The sequence below is a fragment of the Typopeltis vanoorti genome, chromosome 1, assembly GCF_054136105.1.
Source record: "Typopeltis vanoorti isolate ZY-2024b chromosome 1, IOZ_Tvanoo_1.0, whole genome shotgun sequence".
In the NCBI taxonomy this organism is placed as follows: domain Eukaryota; kingdom Metazoa; phylum Arthropoda; class Arachnida; order Uropygi; family Thelyphonidae; genus Typopeltis; species Typopeltis vanoorti.
Window position 1 is genome coordinate 188,915,493 of NC_143549.1, and position 25,653 is coordinate 188,941,145.

General features: G+C 35.2%; 1 protein-coding gene across 1 annotated transcript in view; it reads left to right on the forward strand.

Moving 5' to 3' along the window:
- The window catches only part of Sec16 (endoplasmic reticulum export factor secretory 16), a 627,195-nt gene that overhangs the window by 537,309 nt on the left and 64,233 nt on the right, over positions 1 to 25,653 (forward strand). The window contains exons 28-29 of the mRNA XM_090400384.1: positions 16,179 to 16,391; positions 18,949 to 19,032. Coding sequence (XP_090256510.1) covers positions 16,179 to 16,391; positions 18,949 to 19,032 — 297 coding nt within the window. The remainder of the gene's footprint in view (positions 1 to 16,178; positions 16,392 to 18,948; positions 19,033 to 25,653) is intronic.

Consider the following 25,653-nt stretch of genomic DNA (forward strand, 5'->3'; position numbering starts at 1 on the left):
TCACTATGGGATACTAAACCAATTAATGTGAAATCAACACTACTGTATATACAAGTAGACTAGTTATGTAGATACTTCATATGCAAACTTTGTCTATTATTAGGTATATAATTAAAACAAGTTAAATTAATTCATTAATGGCTGTTATCACAGCAGGGGACAAACTACAAATAAATTACATGAAATCAAGCCAGAGATTACATATTGGCAGTCTAGTCTGTGATAGGATTCGGAGAGGGGAAGTTCTTCCTGCTGGGTTCTGCTCAGTCATCATTCTTATGTATTGTTTGAGAGCTGATGTGACAATTGTGTGTGTGTGTGTGTGTACTACAATACTCATTTGATCAGATGTCATTCTGATGGAGTGCCACCATTCTGTTCAATAAGAGTGGATCTACCAGATTATTACTTTTACCAAGGTATATACACTCAGACATATCCTGCCTGCCCCAAAGTGCACGAAGGGTGTTTTTAACAAAGAATCAAATTGTATAATTATATTGCCATAGAGAGCAATTTAGTATTAATTATGTATTAAGTATGCTTCACACTAGCAGTTGTATATGTGCATTACTGTCATGTACATAACACATGCAAGAAAAGTGTTGGGAATATTTACATGCAAATTTCCCTTCTGGTTTAGAATATCAGCCAGTATGCTAGAAAAATGAAGCATTAGTTTGGAGAAATATTTAATTATTAAATAGTAATCATGTCTTGAAGCATCAGTATTTTGCTCTGTTTTAAAGTTATTATAGAGTATTCCAATATGTTATTTTAATATAACTGTCACTGATTTTAATGTATTTTTATTAAATTGTCCTTGTTTAGGATTACTTAATGTTGTTTAATGATTGAATTCTGATAATTATGTTTATAATTATTTGTATAACTTATACCCTACCTGATCAGCTACATGTAGTCATTTATATAAAGGCAAGACTGCTGTCATCTGATATGACTATACATGACTACAGGTGCATAAATTTGTCTTATCAACAAGTTGTCGTCCATTTATTAGAAGTCACAACATAATTACAGTGTTGTAAACCTTGAAGGGGCTCAATCCTATTTTGAGTATAGCCGTTGCAAGTCCTACAGATTAGTAGCTGCAAAAATTGCTTTGTTTTAGTCTAATTTTTGGTTAAAGAATTTAGTTCATAAACTGTGATAACAGGACTTGTAGATTCATTGTAAAAATAATAAACTAAACTTCTACTTGCTTCCTTGTCTTCTTACTAAAAGCTACATTTGGAAGATAAATGTATTAGAGCAGGGGTCCCCAAACTTTTCCAACTGAGTATTACCCTACATTGCTGACCTAAGTTTATATACTTTTAATGTGTTTCAGCCTGGGGATGTTAATTTTAACCATGGTCATTTGACACTTTGAAAGTTTATGGATATAGAGATGGCAGTTGCGTGGTCAGTGCAATAACTGTATCCTTGCTGTATTTATCTGGACCAAAATTATGATATCTATATGAAATAATGGATGAAATATGAAGTGATTAGGAAATCACGTTATCTTATTTTTGTACATTATATGTTATATTTTCTAGCTACCAACTGCAAATCATACCACTGAGCAACAACTCGCATACCACATGGGTTCCCAAAGTATAGTATGTACTTTGTATGTACAGTATGTTTTCTGAATTCTCAGAGAATTCGGGGAACATAAAAATATACAAACACCTCTAACACCAGTTGTGTATGTGAAAGTGTATTTATTTTTACTTTCTCCCTCACACATTTTAAGATAAAAATGAAAACACCAAAACTAAACTCCAAATCTAACTTGCAAACAGGTTTATATCCCAGAATATCTCATGTGTAACCTAATCTCTTAAACTAACCTATTAACTCATTAAACCCATTAAGAGATTGAGTCTTCATACTCTTGTAAACCAAAATAAAAATCTTTAATTTACAAAAAAACATAAATATATACCACATCAAATCAACTACTGAACTATGCAAGTGCTAATGTATTCTTCACATTACATATGAAAAAACATTTTAGTTCCACAGCTTCTCTTCAGTTATCATAAGCCAAACTATCATCCTTTATGAAAAAACTTCTATCATTTCACTCTCTTGCTTCCTGCCAAAACTTATATTCCTTCTTAAATTCGACTTCTTAGAAACTTCTTAACTTTGTCATTTTAATATTTTTAACTTGTTCGATATCAATTTTAATATGGATATCCTACAGTGGTTTTTAAACTAATTATGTTAATAATAACATAGTCATACACATCATTTGACATATCAAACATGAAACATTCATTGTTTTGCAAGGTATTTAGATGGATGTCTAAATTAGCACAATGGAGGTCTAATTGGCTACATAAATGCATGATACTTCCAGTATCATGAAATACATGATCCTGATTTCTGTTTAAGATGCCATGCAGTTGTATTACTTCAGAGGATTCCTTAAACATCTCTTAAAAACAAATTGTCTTCTGGCACTAATTCAGAGGACTAATCCATTTCATGATGTCTTGTGAAAATGTTTAGTGTGGTTACTTTTATCTTTCTTTTAAATATTTAACACTGCCTCTGTGTTTTTTGTATTGATATTGAAACATACTTCCAGTCTGTCCAGTGTAGTCTTTCCCAGAGGTACACAGAATCTTGCTGTTTACCTCAGGATGTTTTTCAAAAGGAATGCTGCCTTTTAGTGAATGTTTCTATTTTGTAATTGTGGCAGGTTTAAAAGCATTTCTAATATTTACTTGTTTTAGAAATTGTGCCATGCCAATATCTTGAAACTCTGTCAATGTAGAGTAAGGAAAGAGTACCTTTATAATCTGTTTTTGCAATCTTAAAGTTGGTTTCTCAGAAAAGTGATTTATTTATAACTTATTAACTTTTTTTTTTCAGTAGCCATTTTGAAGAAATTAACGGAACACAAGATTGTCTTATTTTATTTCATTGTGTCATTGTAAGTCTTAAGTCATTACTCTCTCTCTCTCTCTTGCAGCTGTTGCTGCAAGAGAGAGAGAGAGAGTAATGACTGAATTGAATGGAAGACCTGAGGAAATGAGGTGGTAGAGATGATGTGGAAGAGCAGGAAAGTAAGGTAAGAAGGCTTGTATGAAGAGAATGAGAGAAGGAATACAAAGACAAACAGGGGGAGAGGGGTAGAAAGACTGTGAGAAGTGTAGATGAGGGATACAGGAGCAGATGTGTGTATGTACGTATGTGTACAAGAAAAAATTGGAATGACCAGGAATGTGGGAAGAAACACAGGTCTTGAAGAGAGAGATATAAGATTGGTGATAAAGAGGAGTGGCAAATTGTGTGTGTGTGTGGGGGGGGGGGGTTATGGAGGATTTATATCTGAACAGTGGGGTTGGTGAGATTTGTTACATAACCAGGAATAAGCTAGTATACATGTGCCAGATGCATATGTAATAAAGGAAATAAAATTGTAGCATTATTAGAGTATATTCACCCTAAAATTGTTGGAATAAGTGAAATGTGGTTAGATGAGGATGACATTTTAACTAGCATAGAGATGGATGGATAGATATGATAATTTCCATAAAGATGCAGTGCGGGAAGGGAGGAGGAGTGCTGTCGATAGTAGCAGAGGAGTTATCCCCATTTAAGTGAAAGGAGCAAATAATGGCAGTGGTTTTGAAGCAGTATGGTGTGAGGTGGTGTAGACAGGACAGAATGTTTAGTATGGTATTGCTATACACTTCATAATGTGGAGGGAAGTGAAAGAAATGTATAGACAAATTGGTCTAGCTAATAAGAAAGGGGTGATTATTATGGGCACTTTCAGTTATTGTAATATAGATTGGAATGAAGAGACAGTATCGATTCAAAGAGAATGAATTTCTTGAGTTTTTGAAGGATAACTGGATTGGCAGTATGTAACAAAGGATACACAGGGATCAAGGATCTTGGATTTGATTATCTCATCACAGGATGCTATTGTAAATGGGGGGTGTTATCTCCCCCCCAGTTGGCAAAAGTGACCATGAAGTGATTACTTGGGTGGTGGCCAGCAACATTATATGTGGAACTATAAGGCTGGTGATTATGACAAATTCAGGAGACAGCTTATAGCTATATCATGGAATGAAGAATTGGAAGGAAAGAGATCAATGGTATTCGGAAGCTGTTTAGGAACTGTCTATCAGAGGTAATGTCTGAATGCATTCCATAGATCAAATAAGGTGGGTGTAAAATGGATGAGTGGTTATAGTTAGTTTATTAGGGAGTACAAAGAGCAATCAAGAGAGGTAACTCATAAGGATAGCAAAAGTGCAGTATGAGCATCAGTTAGCTAATGAGACCAATAGAAATCCTATGGATTTTTTTCAATATGTGCCCAGTAGAAGAAAGAATGATTATGAAAGGATGATGCTTGTTGGAGAAAATGTTAGAAGAATAACTACTGAGGAGGGTAGAATAGAGATGTTAAGTAAGCAATTCATAAAGGTATTTCATCCTCATGAAAGTGACATCATGCAGAAATTGAGAACAGTTGGGAGGGAGAAAGAGGAGCCACTGATGGTGAGTGAGCAGGAGATATATAAGGAATTGAGTAAACTTGACATCAGGAAGGCGATAGGTCTTGATGTTATATTCCCACGTGTATTGAGGGAATATTCCAGAGAATTAACAACAGCTTTAGCTGATCTCTTTAACATGAGTCTTAGTTTGGTCCAGGTTCCAAAGAAGTGGAAAGAAGACAAAATTGTTCTGCTTCATAAAGAGGGTTATAAGACTAAGGCTTTGAATTATGGGCCAATCTGATTGTCTGGAGTTGTGGTCAAGTGGGAGTGCTTGTTAGTGAGACTAGAAGGACCATGGTTCAGAAATGGGTTGACAGCGAATGGTTTGCTGAAATAAGATTATGTTTTAACAATCTGCTTACATATTATAACAAAGTGACAAAAGCATTGGATGAAGGGTATGCATACACAGTAGTATACAGGTAATTCTCTTTTTTACATGATTTCAAAATAACACGGTTTAGAAAACAAAAGCAATTCTATTTTTGCATGGTATATTTTGATTTAACATGGTTCAAATAGCACTTATTTTTAAAATTTGTATTTGAATTCAGTTCTGTTAAAAAGGATATTTCCATTATAATTATCATTTAATAAATTTAGTTTAATCCTTTATCCAAGTGTAAGCAAACAAAGTTTGCACCTGAAGTATCTTCAGGACTGAGGCAACTCATGGTAAAGGTGGACCAAGCTCTCATCACTCCTTGTCTTAGTATCTCCCATAATGCAAAACACATCTCCTTGCAGACACGTATAATGCTATGCATTAAGGGAAGGCCCACTGCCCAGACCAGTTTTGACTTTTATTGAGGTCTCGTTAGTGGGAGCCAGACCCATAGGTGGTGATACCAAGGTGGAAGCAATGGAGAAGTCATATTTACCTATACGAGTTGCCAAAAGGTGTCTCACCTTATTATTAAATTACTCTGGATTTAGAGAAAGCTGTTGGAAGTTTTTTCCCACTAGTCTTACCAAGTGGAAAAAAACTTCCAACATAATTATCATTTCCTAGAAAGGTACATATGTACTTAAACTTGAATTTTGGGGAATCCCCTCGATGTTTTAAATATCAGGAATTACTCTACACTACAGAATATAGACGACTGTGGTGACAACAAAAAATCAGTTTTTGTAATTAGAATCATCTGTAGGCTTAACTTCTCTCAAGTTAAGTCGACAGATGATCTGTTATATTCACTTGCCTTGGTTCCTGGAAGTAGAAGGGTGCTATTCTGATTCCTCAAAGTTGAGTTGGTCCGTTACAGGAGGCTTGCCTATATAAAGCTTCTTGGAAGGAGTTAAGCTGTTTGCTAAACAGTCATTTCTTGTTTACAATTCGAAATGTTTACACATCTTGTGTTTTGCTCATGAAAGTTTTGTTCGTGCAATAGAGTTATGCAGCTATGTATTAAATTTTGAAGAAGGAAAAGGCCCTAGTGTTGTGGATAGAAGATTTCTTACAAAAAGGAATACCTTTAGACAGAAATGTCATCAAACAGAAAGCATTACAATTGTAGAAACAGATTCAGGAAAAGAAGCCAACAACATCGAACAACAATTGTGATTTTTCTGCAAGCACAGGTTGGCTTACAAAATTTCTCAAAAGATATGCGCTTCATAATATAAAAATAAAAGGAGGTCGCATCTGCAAATGAACTGGCAGTTAGGGATTTCTTTCAAACCTGTCCAAAATTATTGGAAATGGTGGCTACACTCCTGATCAAGTTTGAAACGCAGATGAGACCAGCCTTTGTTGGAAAAAATCCAAGTACAACTTATATAGCAAAATCACAAAAGTGTTGGTGGCTTTAAAGCAGATAAGAATCGTGTGACACTATTAGTAGTATAAGCATGTTAATTTGGACTCTTGGCTTGTGAATAAAGTGGCGAGCACATCTGGGGGCTCGGTAGAAGGAAAATAATTTCAGCAAAAGTATAGTATGTTATTAGAGATCTTGTTGCATAAACTGTGTATTTATTAATGCAAATAAAACAATTTTTTGAAGTTTTTTAAACATATACACACATTTATATACAATATATCATCATCTGAATCATCGCTAGAGTCATCTGTAGGATTATAATCATCATCGCTCATATTAGCGTAAGCTTCTAATTCTTCATCAGTAAGCTTTCATTTACTGGCCATGGCGTAATTGAAGGTTTTTATTTAGATAATTTTAAATAATTGTAAGACTAGACGCAATAAACCTTACTACACTGAATGCTGGACGTCACTGACTCTGAACTCAAGTTACACAGTCGTCAGTGCATGTAAGATATAGGTGGGGTGATACGAGATTACTCATAGTTGGCATATGAAACAAAATTCGTCTGATAAGCCAGCTATGTGATAACTCGTACTGACCTTGTAGAAGTAAAAGTGCTCGGCGTGCGGTAACAAACTATGCCTGAGGAGCGTGGCAGTGAACGTGTTAATCGATTCCTAAGACTGCAGGCAACGAAAGGTGTGGATTTTAACACATTACCAGTGCACTGGAAGATGAGCAAAAAAGGTTGGGTTACAAAAGAAATTTTTAATGAATGGTTCCAGAATCGGTGTTTTGTTCCAGAAATTAAACGTTATTTAATGGGAAAAAATTTGGACTTTATAAAAGTTTATTGATTATAGACAATGCACCTAGTCATCCTGTTGGGGAATGGGGAATTTTCTTTTCTGTCACTTAATACGACATCCTTAATAAACCACTAGACCAGGGCGTGATTGCTACCTTCAAAACTTGCTACATAAGAACATTCCAATACATTTTGGATAAACTAGATAAGGATAATTTACTGACAGTTATTGATGTGTGGAGGAAATATTTTATTTTGGATTGCATCAAACGTGCTAAGTTGGCATTATCAGAATTGAAGCCATTAACTTTAAATGCATGCTGGAAAGCTACTTGGCCTAAATGTGTGAAAAAGGAAAACCCAGTAACCCATACAACCGAATATCCCAATATCATGAGATTAGCACATGCAATTGGCAGAGAAGGATTTGATGATTTTTTGTCTGCAGATATTGAAGAATTGATGGTAGACAAGGCTGTTAGTGATGACAAAATAATAGAAGTTGTCCTTAAGAATCTCGATGAAAAAGAAAAAAAATGATGATGATAAAGAGATTCCACTCACTGCAGGATTAATTAAAGAAGGGCTTCAAATGGCTAGCAAATTGCAAGGTCATTTTCTTACACATGATCCAAATATTGAACTAGGTGAACAGTTTAAACATGAACTGAAGTCATATATGGTGCGATATGTAGAATTATACAAAGATCTAGGCAATGCAGGATTTCAACGATTAATTACAGAGTTCATGGTTAAAAAATAAAATAAAAAACCTTCAGAATTATTGGAAATTAGTGCTAATTTAGTTCCTTTTACTGAAGAAAAGGTTTCGCCATTGTGGTAAGAACAGGACAGCCAAAGTGTTTCAAGTGATGGAAGTGATTTAATTCCAGTCTCACATAAAAGAATGCAGTTACTGTGAATAAAATTTAAGTAATAACCATATGCATGAGTGTATTTGGACCTTTACGAATTTATGTTTTATTAGTGACACACTATTTTCTTTAAGAAAGATATATATATGTATATACTTTGAATGAGTATTTAAAATAAAAAATATTCCATTAAAATTAAATACAGTTTTATTCAATGATTTCCATATGTTTTGTTTGAAAATAACTTATTGTTTGTATCAGGTTTTTGCATTTGGAACTGTTCTTCTATTTTTACATATGCACTGTATTCTTTTTTACACAGTTTTCATTTACACGTTTTTTTCTGGAACTAATCTACTGTGTAAATGGAGAATTGGGTGTATTTAGATTTTGTAAAAGATTTTGACAGATTGCCAAATTATATGTTGGCTATTAAATTGGATAGGGATGAATGGTAGAGCATTGGATTGTAGATTGGCAGTCTGATAGGTATCAGCAACTTTAATGTGTACGGGGGAGAGATATCCCAAAAGAGGAAAGTCATTAGTAGTGTGCTCCAGCAATCCATTTTGGAGTCATTGTTGTTTATTTTGTTTGTAAATGACATTGGGAAGGGTTTAAATGGTAATGTACAGTTGTTCGCAAATGATACAAAGTTGGCGAGAACTCTGAGGAGTAGAACGGATGTTGTAGCCTCACACGAAAAGTTGAATAGACTGGATGAATGGACATGTGTGGGGATGTCAGTTCATTCTACCAAGATGTGAGGTTTTAAAATTTGGGAAGCAAAATGTGAGGTAGAGTATAAGATTGGTGGGGATATCTTGGAGATGAGAGATCTGTTGATGGATAGGGACCATAAATTTTGGCAACAGCCAATTCATATGTTGTCTGAATTACTATGCACAGGTTTGGTCTCTGGATTTTCAAAAGAATGAGAAAGGTTTAGAGATGATTGTCTAATGTGGTTTCTGGTCTCAGAAATTTTGAGTATGAAGCCAGATTGAGGGAATGCAAATTGCATAGTGTAATGATAGAAGGAAGGGGAGGAGACATGATCAAGACATTAACATGATCAGATGGGTGGAGACTGGAAGAATAAGAGGTCATCCTGGAATCTGTCTCAGGTGGATGTGAGCAAGGAAGTGGTGGGTCATCTACTGCAGGTAGCACTTGCAGTTGACTTCCTGTGCTTCCATCTTAGTATGGTATCACTGATTGTTGACTTGGGATGACCCAATTTGCTGAACATATAGGCCTGCAACATGGCATCCTATCATAACTCCTCTTTCAAACTCCATCAGTTCCCTTCTCTCAGCCATTTCACCCGGACACAGTTGCACTGATTTGAGAGCATCATATTCCTCCAATTTATACTAGCTACAAATATGTGACTCGTTACATGCAACTTGCCCATGGGGAAGGAGTGTCCATTGACTTCTTTCCAATTAGTGTATTTGTATAATGGATTTCATTTAGTGGTAAACAAATAGCCTGTGATATTCCAAAAATGGATATTATGGAAAGAGAGAAAGAGCACCAAATGCATTATCACTTAATGATACAAATGATGTTACTCAGAACAACAGCCATTCTTTTCAGTGTTGCTGTCCTCACATAACGCCCTTTGAACAGGAATATTTTTAGAAAAAGTATAATGTAATACAAACATAATCATGATTACTACAGATTATAAAGATTGCTGTTTTTTGTCAAATCCTCCACTTAAAAAGTGAATAGATCCACTCATAGGAAAGTGCATGAATTTCTCAACATTCATGAGTGGTCTAGTAATTAAAAAAAAAAAAAAATACATTTTTTTTTTAAAATCCCTTAGTCTTGCTTGGTATGTGCTGATACTAAAATTTTTCTACCCTTACCAAGCAAGTCACCTTCTTTTCTTCTTCTTTGTACTCCTCATGTAACTAATTATTGCCATTCATGTTGTGCTGCCTCTACATTGCCTTTTTCTTCCAGATTGCATGCTCCACTTCTTCAGTCATTCATTTTACACATATACCTTATTTAATTTCCTGACCTTTGGAATACACTCAGGCAGGGCCGGTTTTATCATTAGGCGAACCTAGGCAATCGCCTAGGGGTGCTAAATTTTTTTAATGTTCATAATGATATTATTTTTATAAATATCCACATGTGCAGGTGTACGTTTGCTTGTGTGATTACGGCAAAATATATATAGAGAGACAATGTATAGTGGTGCCGAAATTTTCTTTGCCTAGAGGCATCAGATACTCTTGGACTGGCCCTGCACTCAGGTATTGCCTTGACTAGATCTTGAGTATTGACTAAGCAGTGTTGATTTCCTTCTCATCCAGTGCGTCATTCCATGATATTGCTTGTCATAATTCCACATATAACCCTTTTATATAAGAGTTATATAAATTCTACATATAACCCTTTTTCACAAGAGTCCTGATATGGCTGGCCACCACCCAACTGATCACTTTCACTAACTGGAGAAAGATTTGACACTTCTTTTACAATAGTATCCTTAGATGAGATAATCAAATGCAAGACCCTAGATCCTTTTGCACCCTCTGTTACATACTGCCTAAGATAGTTGTACCTTAAAAACTCAAATTCATTCTCTTTGGTTCCAGATGTTTATTTCAATCTACATTAAAGTAATTAAAATCACCCTTTTCTTACTATCTAGACCAATATACCTATATATTTCCTTCTCATCACTTTCCACATTACCAGGTGTATAATAACACCCTACTAAAATTTTGTCCTGTCAACTGACAGGACAAAATTTTTAGTCACTACTTGCTTCTTGCACCTCCATCTTAGGTGGCACAACTCATCTACCATTATCAGCATCCCCCCTTTCTGCGCTATTTGTCTTCATGAACTACCATGTATCCTTCCATCTCTATTCCTGTCAGATTGTCATCCTTATCCAGGTGCATCTCACTTATTCCAACAATTTTTGGAAGAATGAATTTTTTTATCAGTGCTACAGTTTCATTCCCCTTGTTTCAAATACTTCTAGCATTGTAAACATATACTCTAGTTCATTTCTTTTTTTATAACAAGTCCCACTGACACCACTTCTCATATGTGACTCCTTCATACCCTCCCCTTCCCCATTCCTCTCTATTATCACTGATATTACACCTTTCCCCCATACCTAAGTATTATCCTCGCATTCTTGACTATCTTAATCCTTTACATCCACCACTGAACCCATCATCAACGCACTTCTCAGTGTGTCTTGCTGTCCACCTTACCTCTACTCACTGTCTGTCTTGCATTTCCTCTCTCTCATTCTCTTCTTGCCACTCACCCTCTCCATTAACAAGCTCTCCTTTCTTACTCTTCTGCCTCTTCCATAACACCTTTTGCTTCTTAAAGTCTTCTATTCACTTCACTCATTACTTTCTCTTGCAGCAACAGCTTCTCCAGCTGACTCACACCAAATCCATTTAATTGTAGCCCATTTCTTTTATACAGCTTTATCCATTCCTGAAAATCATCTCGCCATTCACAAAAAACTTCTTTCCCTTCGCACAACTCTGCTAGTATACCGTTCATAATCTTGCTTGCTTCCTCAATGCAACCATTATCATACCTTGCCAACACTGACCATCTTACCTACCACACAGTCATCCTTCACTCTCCTCAACAGCCTCTTGACATCTATCCTTGCATTCTCATTATTACCAACCAAATCACATGTGACAACTACCACTACACACTCTTTTGGTCCCTTATTCCTCTTATCCATGCTTCATTGTCCTGCTTATTCTGCCTCCCAGATAACAAACCTTGTGTACCTTTTCACTCACCAAACTTCAGATCATTGACTTTCCTGTACATACTTGAATCATTCAATATCTCTTTCAAAAGGCCATCTTCCCATTCTTCCTTTCATTTCCATTTCTGGAGTTCTCTTCAGTTCCTTACATACTTAAACTCTTGCCTTAACTCTGTTTTCATCTCTTCAATTACTTTCTCACAGACATTTACACCAAGCTCGTTTTCACTACTTTGCATGTCCACTGTCTTACTGCTCATTGCCAGTTGCATCTGCTTTCTTGCTGATGTAACTGTTGTCATCAGCCACAGTCTTTTTTGCACTGAACCATACTATCAACCATGCTCCCTCATATAACTACATCCATCCATGATATTTTGCCTGCTATTGCTTAATTTCAGTGATATCTCATAATACATAAGCATGTTACACTTCTTGCTTCCAAACTCTCATCTATCCTATTAACTCTTTGCACATAAATACAGTAAAACCCCGAAGTTATGTGGTAGGTGGGACCAACAAAAAGTGCGTAAGTCGAATTCGCGTAACTCGGGATATAATGTTGCATGTAATTTATATATACACAACATACAATTGGGACCAAAGGTTTACAAAAACACCTATATTTTTTAAGAAATATAATCATAATTGTAGTTTTTCGTACATAAAAAAAAGAAAGTTATTTCGATGTCGATGGTTTCATAAAATCTAATAGATTCGTCTGACGGCATAATGTCTTTTTCTTGTCACGCAAAATTTCTTCATAGCAAGCTAATGATTTTTTTATTCCTTGCCAGGCATGCCTTGTGGCTACAGTTTGTTCCTCATTAGAATCTATGTCCTCCAAAATCTGTAAACCTTTCTTTTATGATTGTTCTTACTGTGGATTCCTGTAGATCGAACTTCTTTGCTAGCTCACAAATTTTCATTCTGCCTTCAAAATCCTTAATAATGTTGAGTTTTGTTTCCAAAGTCAATGTGTTTCTTTTCTTGCTAGCTGTAGACGAATCAGACTTGTTTCTTTTGGATGACTTTATTATTTTTTGTGATAAAATTTTTATCAAGAACATAACATTAAACAGTCGCAAGGTTTGTAGACTAAAAGTCATGTATGAATGGAGACCATACGAAACACGTCAGTGCTTGTTCACACCATGTGAGACACTGGCGAATGTGGCCGGTGCCTGAAAGATACGACTAGTGGTGAGGCTTGAAGCGGGACAGGAATACGTACATATAAGAAACCATGTAACTCTAGATTAGAACAAGAAATTATATTCTTGTTCTAATCCTATACCTTAGTGCAAGCTTATGCATGAAGTATCTTCACAAGTAGTCTATTTCTATATAGAGGCTGCTGACTTCACATTGATTGCTTCAGTATCCCATAATGCAAAGAACACCTCCTTTTGGACAAGTATATTGCTATGCATTATGGGGAAGGGTGTCGGTACCCAGACCAGGGAAGATACAGAGGTTAAATCAATGTAGAAGTCAAATATTTTCCATATATAAGTAGTAAAATAGTGTTATCACCATATTTTAAAATACTCTGCATCAGAGCTAGTTAAAGAATTTTTTTTCACTCAGTTATCAAGTCAACTATAATAGACAAATAATATTCTTGTTTGAATCCTACCACCCAAGCATAAGAACAAAGTCTGTATGTAAATACCTTCAAGACCAGACTACTTACATAAACACACAGTGGCCAGATGGCAAAAAGAGAGCTGTGGAAAGATTAGTTTAAATTTTATAACTGTGAGTGGCAATATCGCTAAATTGATAATTAAATATTGCCACATGACAGCTGTGATCAATATATGTTCTTGATAAAATTTTTATCAAGAACATAACATTAAACAGTCGCAAGGTTTGTAGACTAAAAGTCATGTATGAATGGAGACCATACGAAACACGTCAGTGCTTGTTCACACCATGTGAGACACTGGCGAATGTGGCCGGTGCCTGAAAGATACGACTAGTGGTGAGGCTTGAAGCGGGACAGGAATACGTACATATAAGAAACCATGTAACTCTGGATTCGCGTAAGTCGGGGTATGACTGTATTTTCAATCTCTCCCCAAGTATACACATTGCATTCAGGCATGTCATCATTATTAAAAAATGTATGCCACACATTAATCTTTTGTGCTGATCTATGTCACTCCATCATTTTTGCACACTCTCAAAGCTGCACACAAGAAACACAAAAAATTTAATTAATGCACAACTTTAGCTAAATCAAATGCTGCCTATTGATCACAGCTGTCATGTGGCAATATTTAATTATCAATTTAGCGATATTGCCACTCACAGTTATAAAATTTAAACTAATCTTTCCACAGCTCTCTTTTTGCCATCTGGCCACTGTGTGTTTATGTAAGTAGTCTGGTCTTGAAGGTATTTACATACAGACTTTGTTCTTATGCTTGGGTGGTAGGATTCAAACAAGAATATTATTTGTCTATTATAGTTGACTTGATAACTGAGTGAAAAAAAATTCTTTAACTAGCTCTGATGCAGAGTATTTTAAAATATGGTGATAACACTATTTTACTACTTATATATGGAAAATATTTGACTTCTACATTGATTTAACCTCTGTATCTTCCCTGGTCTGGGTACCGACACCCTTCCCCATAATGCATAGCAATATACTTGTCCAAAAGGAGGTGTTCTTTGCATTATGGGATACTGAAGCAATCAATGTGAAGTCAGCAGCCTCTATATAGAAATAGACTACTTGTGAAGATACTTCATGCATAAGCTTGCACTAAGGTATAGGATTAGAACAAGAATATAATTTCTTGTATGTTATAATTCAGCTGTTTCTGTGGAACTGAGGTAGCCATATCTGAACATAGTAAATAAGCTTAAAAATAAGAATATATGCGTTAAAATGTATAGTAAACCAACTATGAGTATGTTGGTTGCACAGATTTATTTTAGAAAAATTGACAAAAATTTCAGGCATTTGTACCAAAGTGTGATACTTATCATTGTCGATTTGCAATTCTTATTAAGAGTTGAGTTATCTCTTCTATCATTAATCTCAGTTAACATTTTCAGGAACCTGCTAATTCTTACCTATATGAACTCTCACTTTACACTATATGAACCTTCCAAGCACTTGGAGGGCTGTTATTGCATTTTGGAGCATCATGAGGGAACTTTCCTAATAGTTCATGTTGTCTTGGTGGGGGGGGGGGTAGTTGATAGATGATCTTTCTCATGGATTCACTTCCACTGCTTTCACAAATATTTTGCTTCTGCAAAGTGTCTTACCTTGAAGCATTTTCATGGGCACCGGTGTACCAGACTAGCTTAATCATTTTCCCTCATTTTGCTGGGTGTGTAAGGATATAAACAGTTGTTTTGTGAACATATATTCACAGTCCAACTTCAAGATGATGGACTAACTTCTATCTTCTTTCATTCTTTCTGCCTCAGCTTTCTCTTGAGCTTCTTTGCCAAGTGAGGAAGTTTCTCTTTTAAACTCTATCACACATGTAGCAATAACTTGCTTACAATCTCTTGCATGTATGATTAATATATATAAAAAAAATTTGCAGCAATATTCATGTTACTCAGAATGATCAGTTAGTTGTTGAGTGTGATATGAAACAGGGCTGACTGTTGTCACACACTACCAGTAGCTAACTTCATTCCTTCAAAGCAAAGAGGGAAGGTAAGAACATTGCTATTATTGCATGATGTTTGGTGAATATGTGAACACTGAACTCCATAACTTAACTATTTGCAGGTATGCTATTTTTGCTTCTGTTGATATTGACCTCTGGTAGGAACCCAGTTTTATTTGTGAAATATTTCATTAAGTGCGGAAATGTTGTTGCAAGACACATTTTCTGCATGAAGGCATTAAACCTGTGACAGGAAAGACTCCAAACATAGGAGTCCCACACATACTGTTCTATGCACACGATATACTGATTACTCATCAAAAGTATGTAAGGTTCACACATATAGAATCAATGATTGTATTATGCAATTGGAGATTGCGAGTGTTGTAGACAAATTGCAAGTAAAGAGGCAATATAATTTTAAAATGTGGCCAGTTTTTATTGTATATGAAATGTCTTTTTTTTATCTTTTGAAGTTCACAGCTCAATTTGTTTATCCAAAGTAAACAGTAATATAAGTCTTGGCTAAACTTTGAATAAAGTGATGTGTGCATTAACCATCTCTCAGTATTCTGAAAGAAGTCCAAATTATGCTGATATTGATTAGTTTCCTTATTTACTTAGAAAAAATTGTATGTCTGCCTTATATATTTCAAATAAAAAAAAGTAATGTTTTATTGGAAACTATATGATATATATATATATATATATATATATATAGCATTAGCTGTTTAGCAAAATGTATGTATATATATTACAGGGCCATTCAGGTAGCAAACAGACCAGGGAACGTCAGAATAGTAGCAGTAGCACAGGGACACAAAGAGAAAGGAGGGATAGCATATTAAGTACAAGCAGTAGCCACGCTGCATCCTACCGAACTCATTCAGGTTCTATACCACCTCAGTCAGCCAGAAAAACTTATGAAGAACCAAAAAAGCTGAACAAAAGAGAAGAAAAAACAAAAGTTAATGTAAGTTTAGTTTAACTTTCTGATATAGAAATTTTTAATATGGGCTTGAAATGCATGTAAATCAAAAATTTCTTTCATTTGATGAAATAAATTTGCTAAGCTTATCTTTCATGTAAGTATCATGAAGACTTTCTTAGAGCACGCTGACTAAATACATGGAAATGTGACAGTAAGGCCATTTAGATATAGAGGCTTAGCTAGCAACACTTATAACAATTAGGAAAATCAGTCATGAAATTTTTAACCATAAAAATCATAAGAATAAATAAATTAAAAATTAACACTAAAGATCTTCAAAATATTGGAATAATGAAATAAAAATGTAAGCACATTTGGATAAATACTAGTGGAAACTTATAATTTTATGATTTAATAGAATGATAACAGCACATAGGAATAAATTAAATAAAAGCTCAGTGACTAATTTCACCTGTGTTTGGTTACTGAGATAGCATTGGGAATACAAGATAAACTGTGTACACCCAGGCAATATAGAACAAAGTTGATGACTAGACTTAAAGCCCAAAGTCCTAGGAAGTTCTCTTATCTACTTCCCAGATCAACTCTCTACTCCATTGGTGGTCTGGTAGACATAAATTCATTTTTCACTGCAGCAAGCATAGATTTCTGAAAATCTTTAAATGGTGAATTATTTAAATTTCACATGATGATTACCTCGGGTAATCATGTGAAATTATTTATTAATCATTATTGCGCATGATTACCTGAGGTAATATGACTACCTCAGGTAGTCAACTACATGTGGATTCAATTGCTATTGGCATGGATGTTTCTGAAAATTTTTAAGTGGTAGATGATTTTCATTGATTTCCCACCACCTTTTTCATTTAAAAAGTCTTGAAATGATGTCTATAGAGTTCCTGGATTGCCATCCTTAACACACCCATAGTACTAATCAGGGGCGAATGCTGGTCTTGAAATTCACGCTTGCTCTTATTATCATTCAGGGAGTGAGAGGTGTGATTGAAGTCTGATTAGTGGAATAATGAATTACTGACCATTTAAAACTATATATTTAGAAATTTATGTACATTTAATCATACAAATACAACATTTATTTTACAAATGATATTCTATCTTTTTTTCAATTTCTTCTTCTGGTTCCCATCTGCCATACGGCTGGGGGAGGGTAGCTATATGCTACCATTCTAGGGAGAGATGATTATGAGCAAGGTGGTTTCCCGTTGCCTTTCTTGCCGTAAGTTATTTATGACTGTAACCTGTGTGTTCACGGGGCCGGTTTGCCTGCTTGCGGGATGAAAAACCCCAGATAAACTGGCGGAAAAAACCCTGCTGCCGATGCCCAAGACCGGCTAACTTGGCTATGGCTGAGGAAGATTCTTAAGCTCCTCACGTCGTGGACGGGAATCGAACCTAGGACACTTCTTCCCCAGGCATATGGTTGCGAAGCGCAAAGCCACTAGTCTAACCGCGCGGAGTTTTTCAATTTAGCTACTTGAATACAAATTCTACCCTATGGTTCTTGATGAACTGGTCAATAACATCGTCATACAAAGTTGGTTGTAACTTAATTTTCCCAAACAACACGCACACTTGTAAAGGCTGGCTGAAGCTCACTGGCTAGAGCTACGTTGATTGCATATGGCCTGTGTTTGATCAACAGAGTGAGACGACGTGAAATGGCTATGTGCACACATGAAATCACAGTGCTGCTGCAAGGATCTTGAAGCTCCTACAACCGAGCAAGCCAAGGTAGCTTTGACTAGATGAGCAAGCATCGGCCTTTGATACAATTATTGCCGTGCAAGCTTAAGACATCTTCTGTCTACAAAAATAAAAGACTAAATGGAATGCTTATAAATGCATGCATTTATTAACAAATAAATATTAATTCTTCCCCAGTTAATGAGCTTGCATAGCAAGCTCATTAATTCATTAATAAGCATTAATGAATTAATGAAATTAAAGAAATGAATGAATTAATTCATTAACAAGCATGGAGAATTCGACCCTGGTACTAACGTGCTGGTAAGTTTAAGGGGGTCAGTAAAAGAATGAATTAGAACTGAACTGCCTAACAATTTATTGTCCATTTTCCTTTGAATATAGAATTTGCTCTAAGAAAATGTGATACATTTCTCTTTTGGAAATCCACGGTGCATTAATACCGTAACTAGGCTGATGATTAGATAATCCTGGAACTCTATTCTGATCACTTCATATGTTTAATAAGCAACAAATTAAGTAGTTTTTTTTTTTTGTTGTTGCACCAGGCAACAAAAATCAACAAAAGATATTCGCAAATATTCATGCCACAGTGTCAACTGAACTGATTTTCCTAAGCTGTTACTTTGGACTTATTCATGATCTCTTCTTTATGCAGATAATGTTTAGTTTTATAAATTATATTAGTAAATAATTTTTTGTTTACATGTATAGTTTTTCATCATCATGAATAACCTGTATGCTTCTTACCACTTACCTTTCTGAACTATGTATTGAATTTCATGAAAAAAAAAATATATATAGAACTGGACTGCTATAAACCTAACCTTGTTTGTTTTCTTTTCTCTAGACAAGTTGGCTGGGAGGAATATTCAATAAATTTTTACCTAAAGCTCCAAATCAAATGATATTACCTGATGATAAAAATCCAACAGTACGTATACTAGTATTAATAAATTCAGTTTATGATCCTTGCTCATATTTAAGAGTCATTTTAGTGTGTCCTTCAGAAGTGCTAACAGTTTTTCTTAAAGGTTCAGTTGCTCATTAATATAAGGTTTCATGATTATGTCACCAATCAATTTGAGTTCTCCAAGAATAAAAATGAAGGATATTTCTTTTTACATTGGCTTTTCATTTCCTTTTTCATTGGTAAAAGGAAATGAAAATTGAAATTTCATTTTTTAATATTAAAATATCATACCTATTAGCAATCTCAAATATTAATATATTTGTTTTCACCGTTGTTTTCGCTGGGGGAACCAGGGTGAACAGCGAAAAGTCAGCTACTGGAACAAATCTGAAAAAACACCCCAACTCAACATCACCAGAATTAAAGATCGGTACTATCAACATAAGAAGCCTGAATGGCAAAGAAATGGAGCTAGCTAAGGAATTAGATAAGTACCAGATCGACATTATAGGGGTGACTGAAACAAAAAAAGACAAAAACTGGTGAGATCTTTCTGAGCAATAAATACAAAATGTTATATTCAGGCAATGACAATCAAGGAAAAGAAGGAGTAGCCATTGTATTCAACACTAAATACAAGGCTAATTTTCTTGAATGGCAGGCAGTCTCAAGTAGGAGTGATATAGGCAAATATCAGAATGGGGAACTGGACAATGAGACTTATTTATGCCTATGGTCCCACAGAAGGTTCTAAGGTAGAAGTGGAGGAATTTTTTGAAGATTTAGAGAAAGCATCTGACACAATGAAAAAGGAAAAGTTGGTCCTTGTTGAGGATCTAAATAGCAGAGTAGGAAATGATTGGCAGACATACAAAAACATTTTGGGAAAATTTGGAGAAGAGAGCAAAGCTAATAATAATGGCAAATATCTGTTGGATTTCTGCTCAGGACATGGACTGGTTATTACTAACACCATGTTCCAACATAAAAATGTGCACAAATTCATATGGAGAGAAAAGGCAAGAAATAAGAAAAGTCTCATCGACTATGTTATTGTTGATAGTGATGTTTTTTCCCTTGTGCAGGACACCAGAGTTTACAGAGGATTTGAAATTAGAAGTGATCACTATTTAGTCTTGAGCAAGATAAAATTGAATTTCATATTGAAAAGAATAACATGTAAGAAAGTTTTAAAGCGAATAAAAGTTGAGCAGCTCTCAGATGTGAACTCTAGACTAAAATACACGAAGATTATTGAAGAAAAAATGAAAGAGTTTGAGAACAGAATCCAAACTTTAGAGATTCAGTGGCAAGCCTTAAAGAAAACCTTGATTGATTCAACCAGAGAGGCATGTGGTGAGGTTGTCTGCAAGGATAGAAAAATCAGAACTTCATAGTGGACACAGGAAGTTAAAGAGGCAGTGAAGGAAAAGAAGAAAGCATATCAAAAGAGTTCCTGGCAAATAAGTCAGCTTCTGTTCTTAGAGAATACAGAGACAAATGTTAAAAAGCTAGACACTGTGTAAAGCTAGCTAAACAAAAGTCATGGGAAGACTTTGGCAAGAACATAGAAAATAAATATCAAGAAGGTGGGAAAATATTTTGGAGGTTTGAAGAAGCTTAGAAATGGAGGAAAGAGTACTGTAAAAGGAGTTAAAGATGATAAAGGTGATATGAAAACGGGAGAAAAAGGTATCCTTGAAATATAGAGTAATTACTTCAAGAAATTGCTAAATGAAACAAGCAGTGATAGCACAGTGGTAAAAAACACTCAACAGGCATACAGTCAGGAATACATATCTATACTTGAAGTAGAAAAAAGCCATCAAGGGCTTAAAATGTTGAAAGGCAGCAGGAGTAGATGATATTCACCCAGAAATGCTGAAGTATGGTGGTATAAAAGTCTTGCAGTGGCTGCACTGCATAGTTCAGAAGGCGTGGACAGAGGGACAAATTTCCGATGATTGGAGTAGAGCTCTCATAGTATCCATATATAAAAAGGGAAATAAAACTGAATGTGAGAATTACAGAGGTTGTCCTTGATTTGACCCCTACTGAGTGTTCCTGGTAAGATATATGCAAGTATACTTGAGAAACGATTGAGAAGAATTGTAGAAGAAAAGCTTGGTGAAGAACAAGCTGGATTCAGACCAAATAGAGGCTGTCAGGATCAGATCTTCATTTTTGACAAATAGTGGAGAAATCATAGGAATATAACAAAGATCTCTATTTGAGTTTTGTTGATCTGGAAAAGGCATATAAGGTGCTAAGAGAGAGAAGCTATTCAATACGCTACAGTTATATGGTGTCAATGGGACATTATATCAAGCAATACTTAGTCTTTATTTGAGTTAAGTCAGCAGTTAGAATTGAAGGAAGTACAGGAAGATGGTTTAATGTTAAATCTGGTGTGAGACAAGGATGTACATTATCCCCTCTGTTATTTATTATCTATATGGATCACATTATGAAGGAAAGTGGTATTAAACATGATATCAAAATTGGAGATGTTAATGTCAGCTGCTTGATTTATGCAGACATTGTTATACTTATCAATAAATCCGCTACGAGTCTGCAAGATTCCTTGACTAAATTGAATAACTGTTGTAATAGATATGGTATGAAGGTCAGCAGTAAAAAGACAATGACAATGAAAATAGGCAGAATCGTTGAAAGTGTCAACTGCATTTTGAATGGAGAACCTGTGGAACAAGTAAAACATTTCACCTACTTAGGCACGATTTTTAGTGAAGATGGTAAATTACATATGGAAATAGACAACAGAATCAATAAAGCTGGTATGGTAGGAAGTCAATTGAATAAATTCATATGGAATAAGAGAGAAATTAGACGGAACACTAAATTAGCTGTATACAAGACAGTGTTCAAACCTGTTTTAACTTATGGATTTGAGAGCTGGGGCAGAAGTAAAACACTTGACCATAGACTAGAGACCACAAATATGAGAGTCCTGAGAAAGATTAGAGGTGTGAACAAATGGCATCAATGGCAATATCATATTAAAAACGGGATATTAGGAAAGAACTTGACATTGTCAGCATCGAGGAATGCATTAGCAGAGCTAATCTCAGGTGGTATGGTCATTTAAACAGAATGGGTGAGGAAAGATTAGCAAAACAAGTGTTCTCTGCAAGGTTGGCAAGAAAATGACCCAGAGGAAGAGCAAGATATAGGTGGATTGATACAGTAAAAAGTGCCTTAGAAGACAGAAATATAAGACCTGATAATATTGGGGTCTTGATATTTTACAGACTGATTTGGAGGAAAATTGTAGATAGGAAGTAAGTAACAATGTAAATTTTTCATGTAGTACTATCATATCCTGTACACCCCTTGAGGGTACATGGCAGGAATTTGATGATGATGATGATGAAATGTTAATATAAAGTCAATGTCCCTATAATTAAGAAAGTCAATGAACTGATCAAGGAATCAAATATGATTATCAACCACATTCTTAACAGGTTTAAGAGGAATTAAAACGAAGCACTGCTTGTTTTGTTATTATTAACAAATATAAATATTTGAGTAATTTAAAATCACTCATATCAAAATTGGAGGTGAAAAAATTTTCTAAACTGAGTTAAATAAATCACAGATTTATTTGATTTATGGATAGCATTTGGCAAATTAGAACTACTTCAGTTTATATGCTATTAATTTAGTAACATAAAATTAATTTATTATATTATACATCATCATCATCAAATTCCTGCCATGTACCCTCAAGGGGTATAGAGGATATGACAGTACTATATGAAAAAATTACATCATTACTAACTTCCTATCTACAATTTTCCTCCAAATCAGTCTGTTACTTGTCAAGACTCAAACATTATCAGATCGTATATTTCTATCGTCTAAGGCACTTTGTACCGTATCAATCCACCTATATCTTGGTCTTCCTCTGGGTCGTTTTCCTGCCAACCTGGCAGAGAACACTTGTTTTGCTAATCTTTCCTCTCCCATTCTATTTAAGTGACCATACCACCTGAGATTAGCTCTGCTAATGCATTCCTGGATGCTGACAATGTCAAGTTCTTTCCTAATATATCCTCATTTTTAATATGATATTGCCATTGATGCCATCTGTTCACGCCTCTAATCTTTCTCAGGACTCTCATATCTGCGGTCTCTAGTCTTTGGTCAAGTGTTTTACTTCTGACCCAGCTCTCAGATGCGTGAGTTAAAACTGGTTTGAACACTGTCTTGTATACAGCTAATTTAGTGTTCTGACTAATTTCTTTCTTACTCCATATGAATTTATTCAATTGACTCCCAACCATACCAGATTTGCTGATTCTGTTGTCTATTTCTATATTTAATTTACCATCTTCAGTAAAAATCGTGCCTAAGTAGCTGAAATGTTTTACTTGTTCCACAGGTTCTCCATTCACAACACAGTTGACATTTTCAATGATTCTGCCTATTTTCATTGTCTTTGTCTTTTTATTGCTGACCTTCATACCATATCTATTACAACAGCTATTCAATTTAGTCAGAGAATCTTGCAGACTTGTAGCGGATTTATTTAGAAGTATAACATCATCCGCATAAAGCAAAGAGCTGACATTAACATCTCCAATTTTAATATCAGGTTTAATACCACATTCCTTCATAATGTGATCCATATAGATAATGAATAACAGAGGGGATAATGTACTTCCTTGTCTCACACCAGATTTAACATTAAACCATCTTCCTGTACTTCCTTCAATTCTAACTGCTGACTTACAACTCAAATAAAGACTAAGTATTGCTTGATATAATGCCCCATTGACACCATATAACTGCAGCGTATTGAATAGCTTCTCTCTTGGCACCTTGTCATATGCCTTTTCCAAATCGACAAAACTTAAATACAGATCTTTGTTATATTCCCATGCTTTCTCGACTATTTGTCGTAAAGTGAAGATCTGATCCTGACAGCCTCTATTTGGCCTGAATCCAGCTTGTTCTTCACCAAGCTTCCACAATTCTTCTCAACCGTTTCTCAAGTATACTTGCATAGATCTTGCCAGGAACACTCAGTAGGGAAATACCTCTGTAATTCTCACATTCGGTTTTATTTCTCTTTTTATATATGGGTACTATGAGAGCTCTACTCCAGTCATCGGGAATTCATTCCTCTGACCAGGCTTTCTGAACTATGCAGTGCAGCCACTGTAAGACTCTTATACCACCATACTTCAGCATTTCTGGTCGAATATCATCTACTCCTGCTGCCTTTCCACATTTCAAGCCTTTGATGGCTTTTTCTACTTCAAGTATGGATATGTATTCCTGACTGCATGCCTGGTCAGTGTTTTTTATCACTGTGCTGTCATCACTGCTTGTTTCATTTAGCAGTTTTTCAAAGTAATTCCTCCATGCTTCAAGGATATCTTTTTCTCCTGTTTTCATGTCACCTTTATCATCTCTAATTCCTTTTACAGCACTCTTTCCTCCATTCCTAAGCTTCTTCAACAACCTCCAGAATATTTTGCCACCTTCTTGATATTTATTTTCTATATTCTTGCCAAAGTGCTCCCATGACTTTTGTTTAGCTAGTTTTACACACTGTTTAGCTTTCTTACATTTGTCTCTGTATTCTGTAAGAGTAAAAGCTGACTTATTTGCCAGGAACTTTTGATATGCTTTCTTCTTTTCCTTCACTGCTTCTTTAACTTCCTGTGTCCACCAGGGTGTTCTGATTTTTTTATCGTTGCACTCAACCTCACCACATACCTCTGGCAGAATCAATCAATGTTTTCTTCAGAGTTTGCCACTGAATCTCCAAGGTTTGATTCCTGTTCTCAAACTCTTTCATTTTCTTTTCAATAATCTTTCTGTATTTTAGTCTACACTTCACATCTGAGAGCTGCTCAACTTTTATTCTCTTTAAAACTTTCTTATATGTTATTCTTTTCAATATGAAATTCAATTTTATCCTGCTCAAGACTAAATAGTGATCACTTCCAATTTCAAATCCTCTGTACACTCTGGTGTCCTGCACCAGGGAGAAAACATCACTATCAACAATAACATAGTCAATGAGACTTTTCTTATTCCTAGCCTCTTCTCTCCATGTGAATTTGTGCACATTTTTATGTTGGAACATGGTGTTAGTAATAACCAGTCCATGTTCTGAGCAGAAATCCAACAGATATTTGCCATTATTATTAGCTTTGCTCTCTTCTCCAAATTTTCCCAAAATGTTTTTGTATGTCTGACAATCATTTCCTACTCTGCTATTTAGATCTCCAACAAGGACCAACTTTTCCTTTTTCATTGTGTCAGTTGCTTTTTCTAAAGCCTCAAAAAATTCCTCCACTTTTACCTTAGTAGAACCTTCTGTGGGACCATAGACACAAATAAGTCTCAATCTCCAGTTCCCCATTCTCATATTTGCCCACATTACTCTACTTGAGTCTGACTGCCATTCAAGAAGATTAGCCTCGTATTTTGTGTTGAATACTATGGCTACTCCTTCTTTTCCTTGATTGTCATTGTCTGAATATAACATTTTGTATTTATTGCTCAGAAAGATCTCACCAGTTTTGGTCTATTTTGTTTCAGTCACCCCTATTATGTCGATCTGGTACTTATCTAATTCCTCAGCTAGCTCCATTTCTTTGCCAT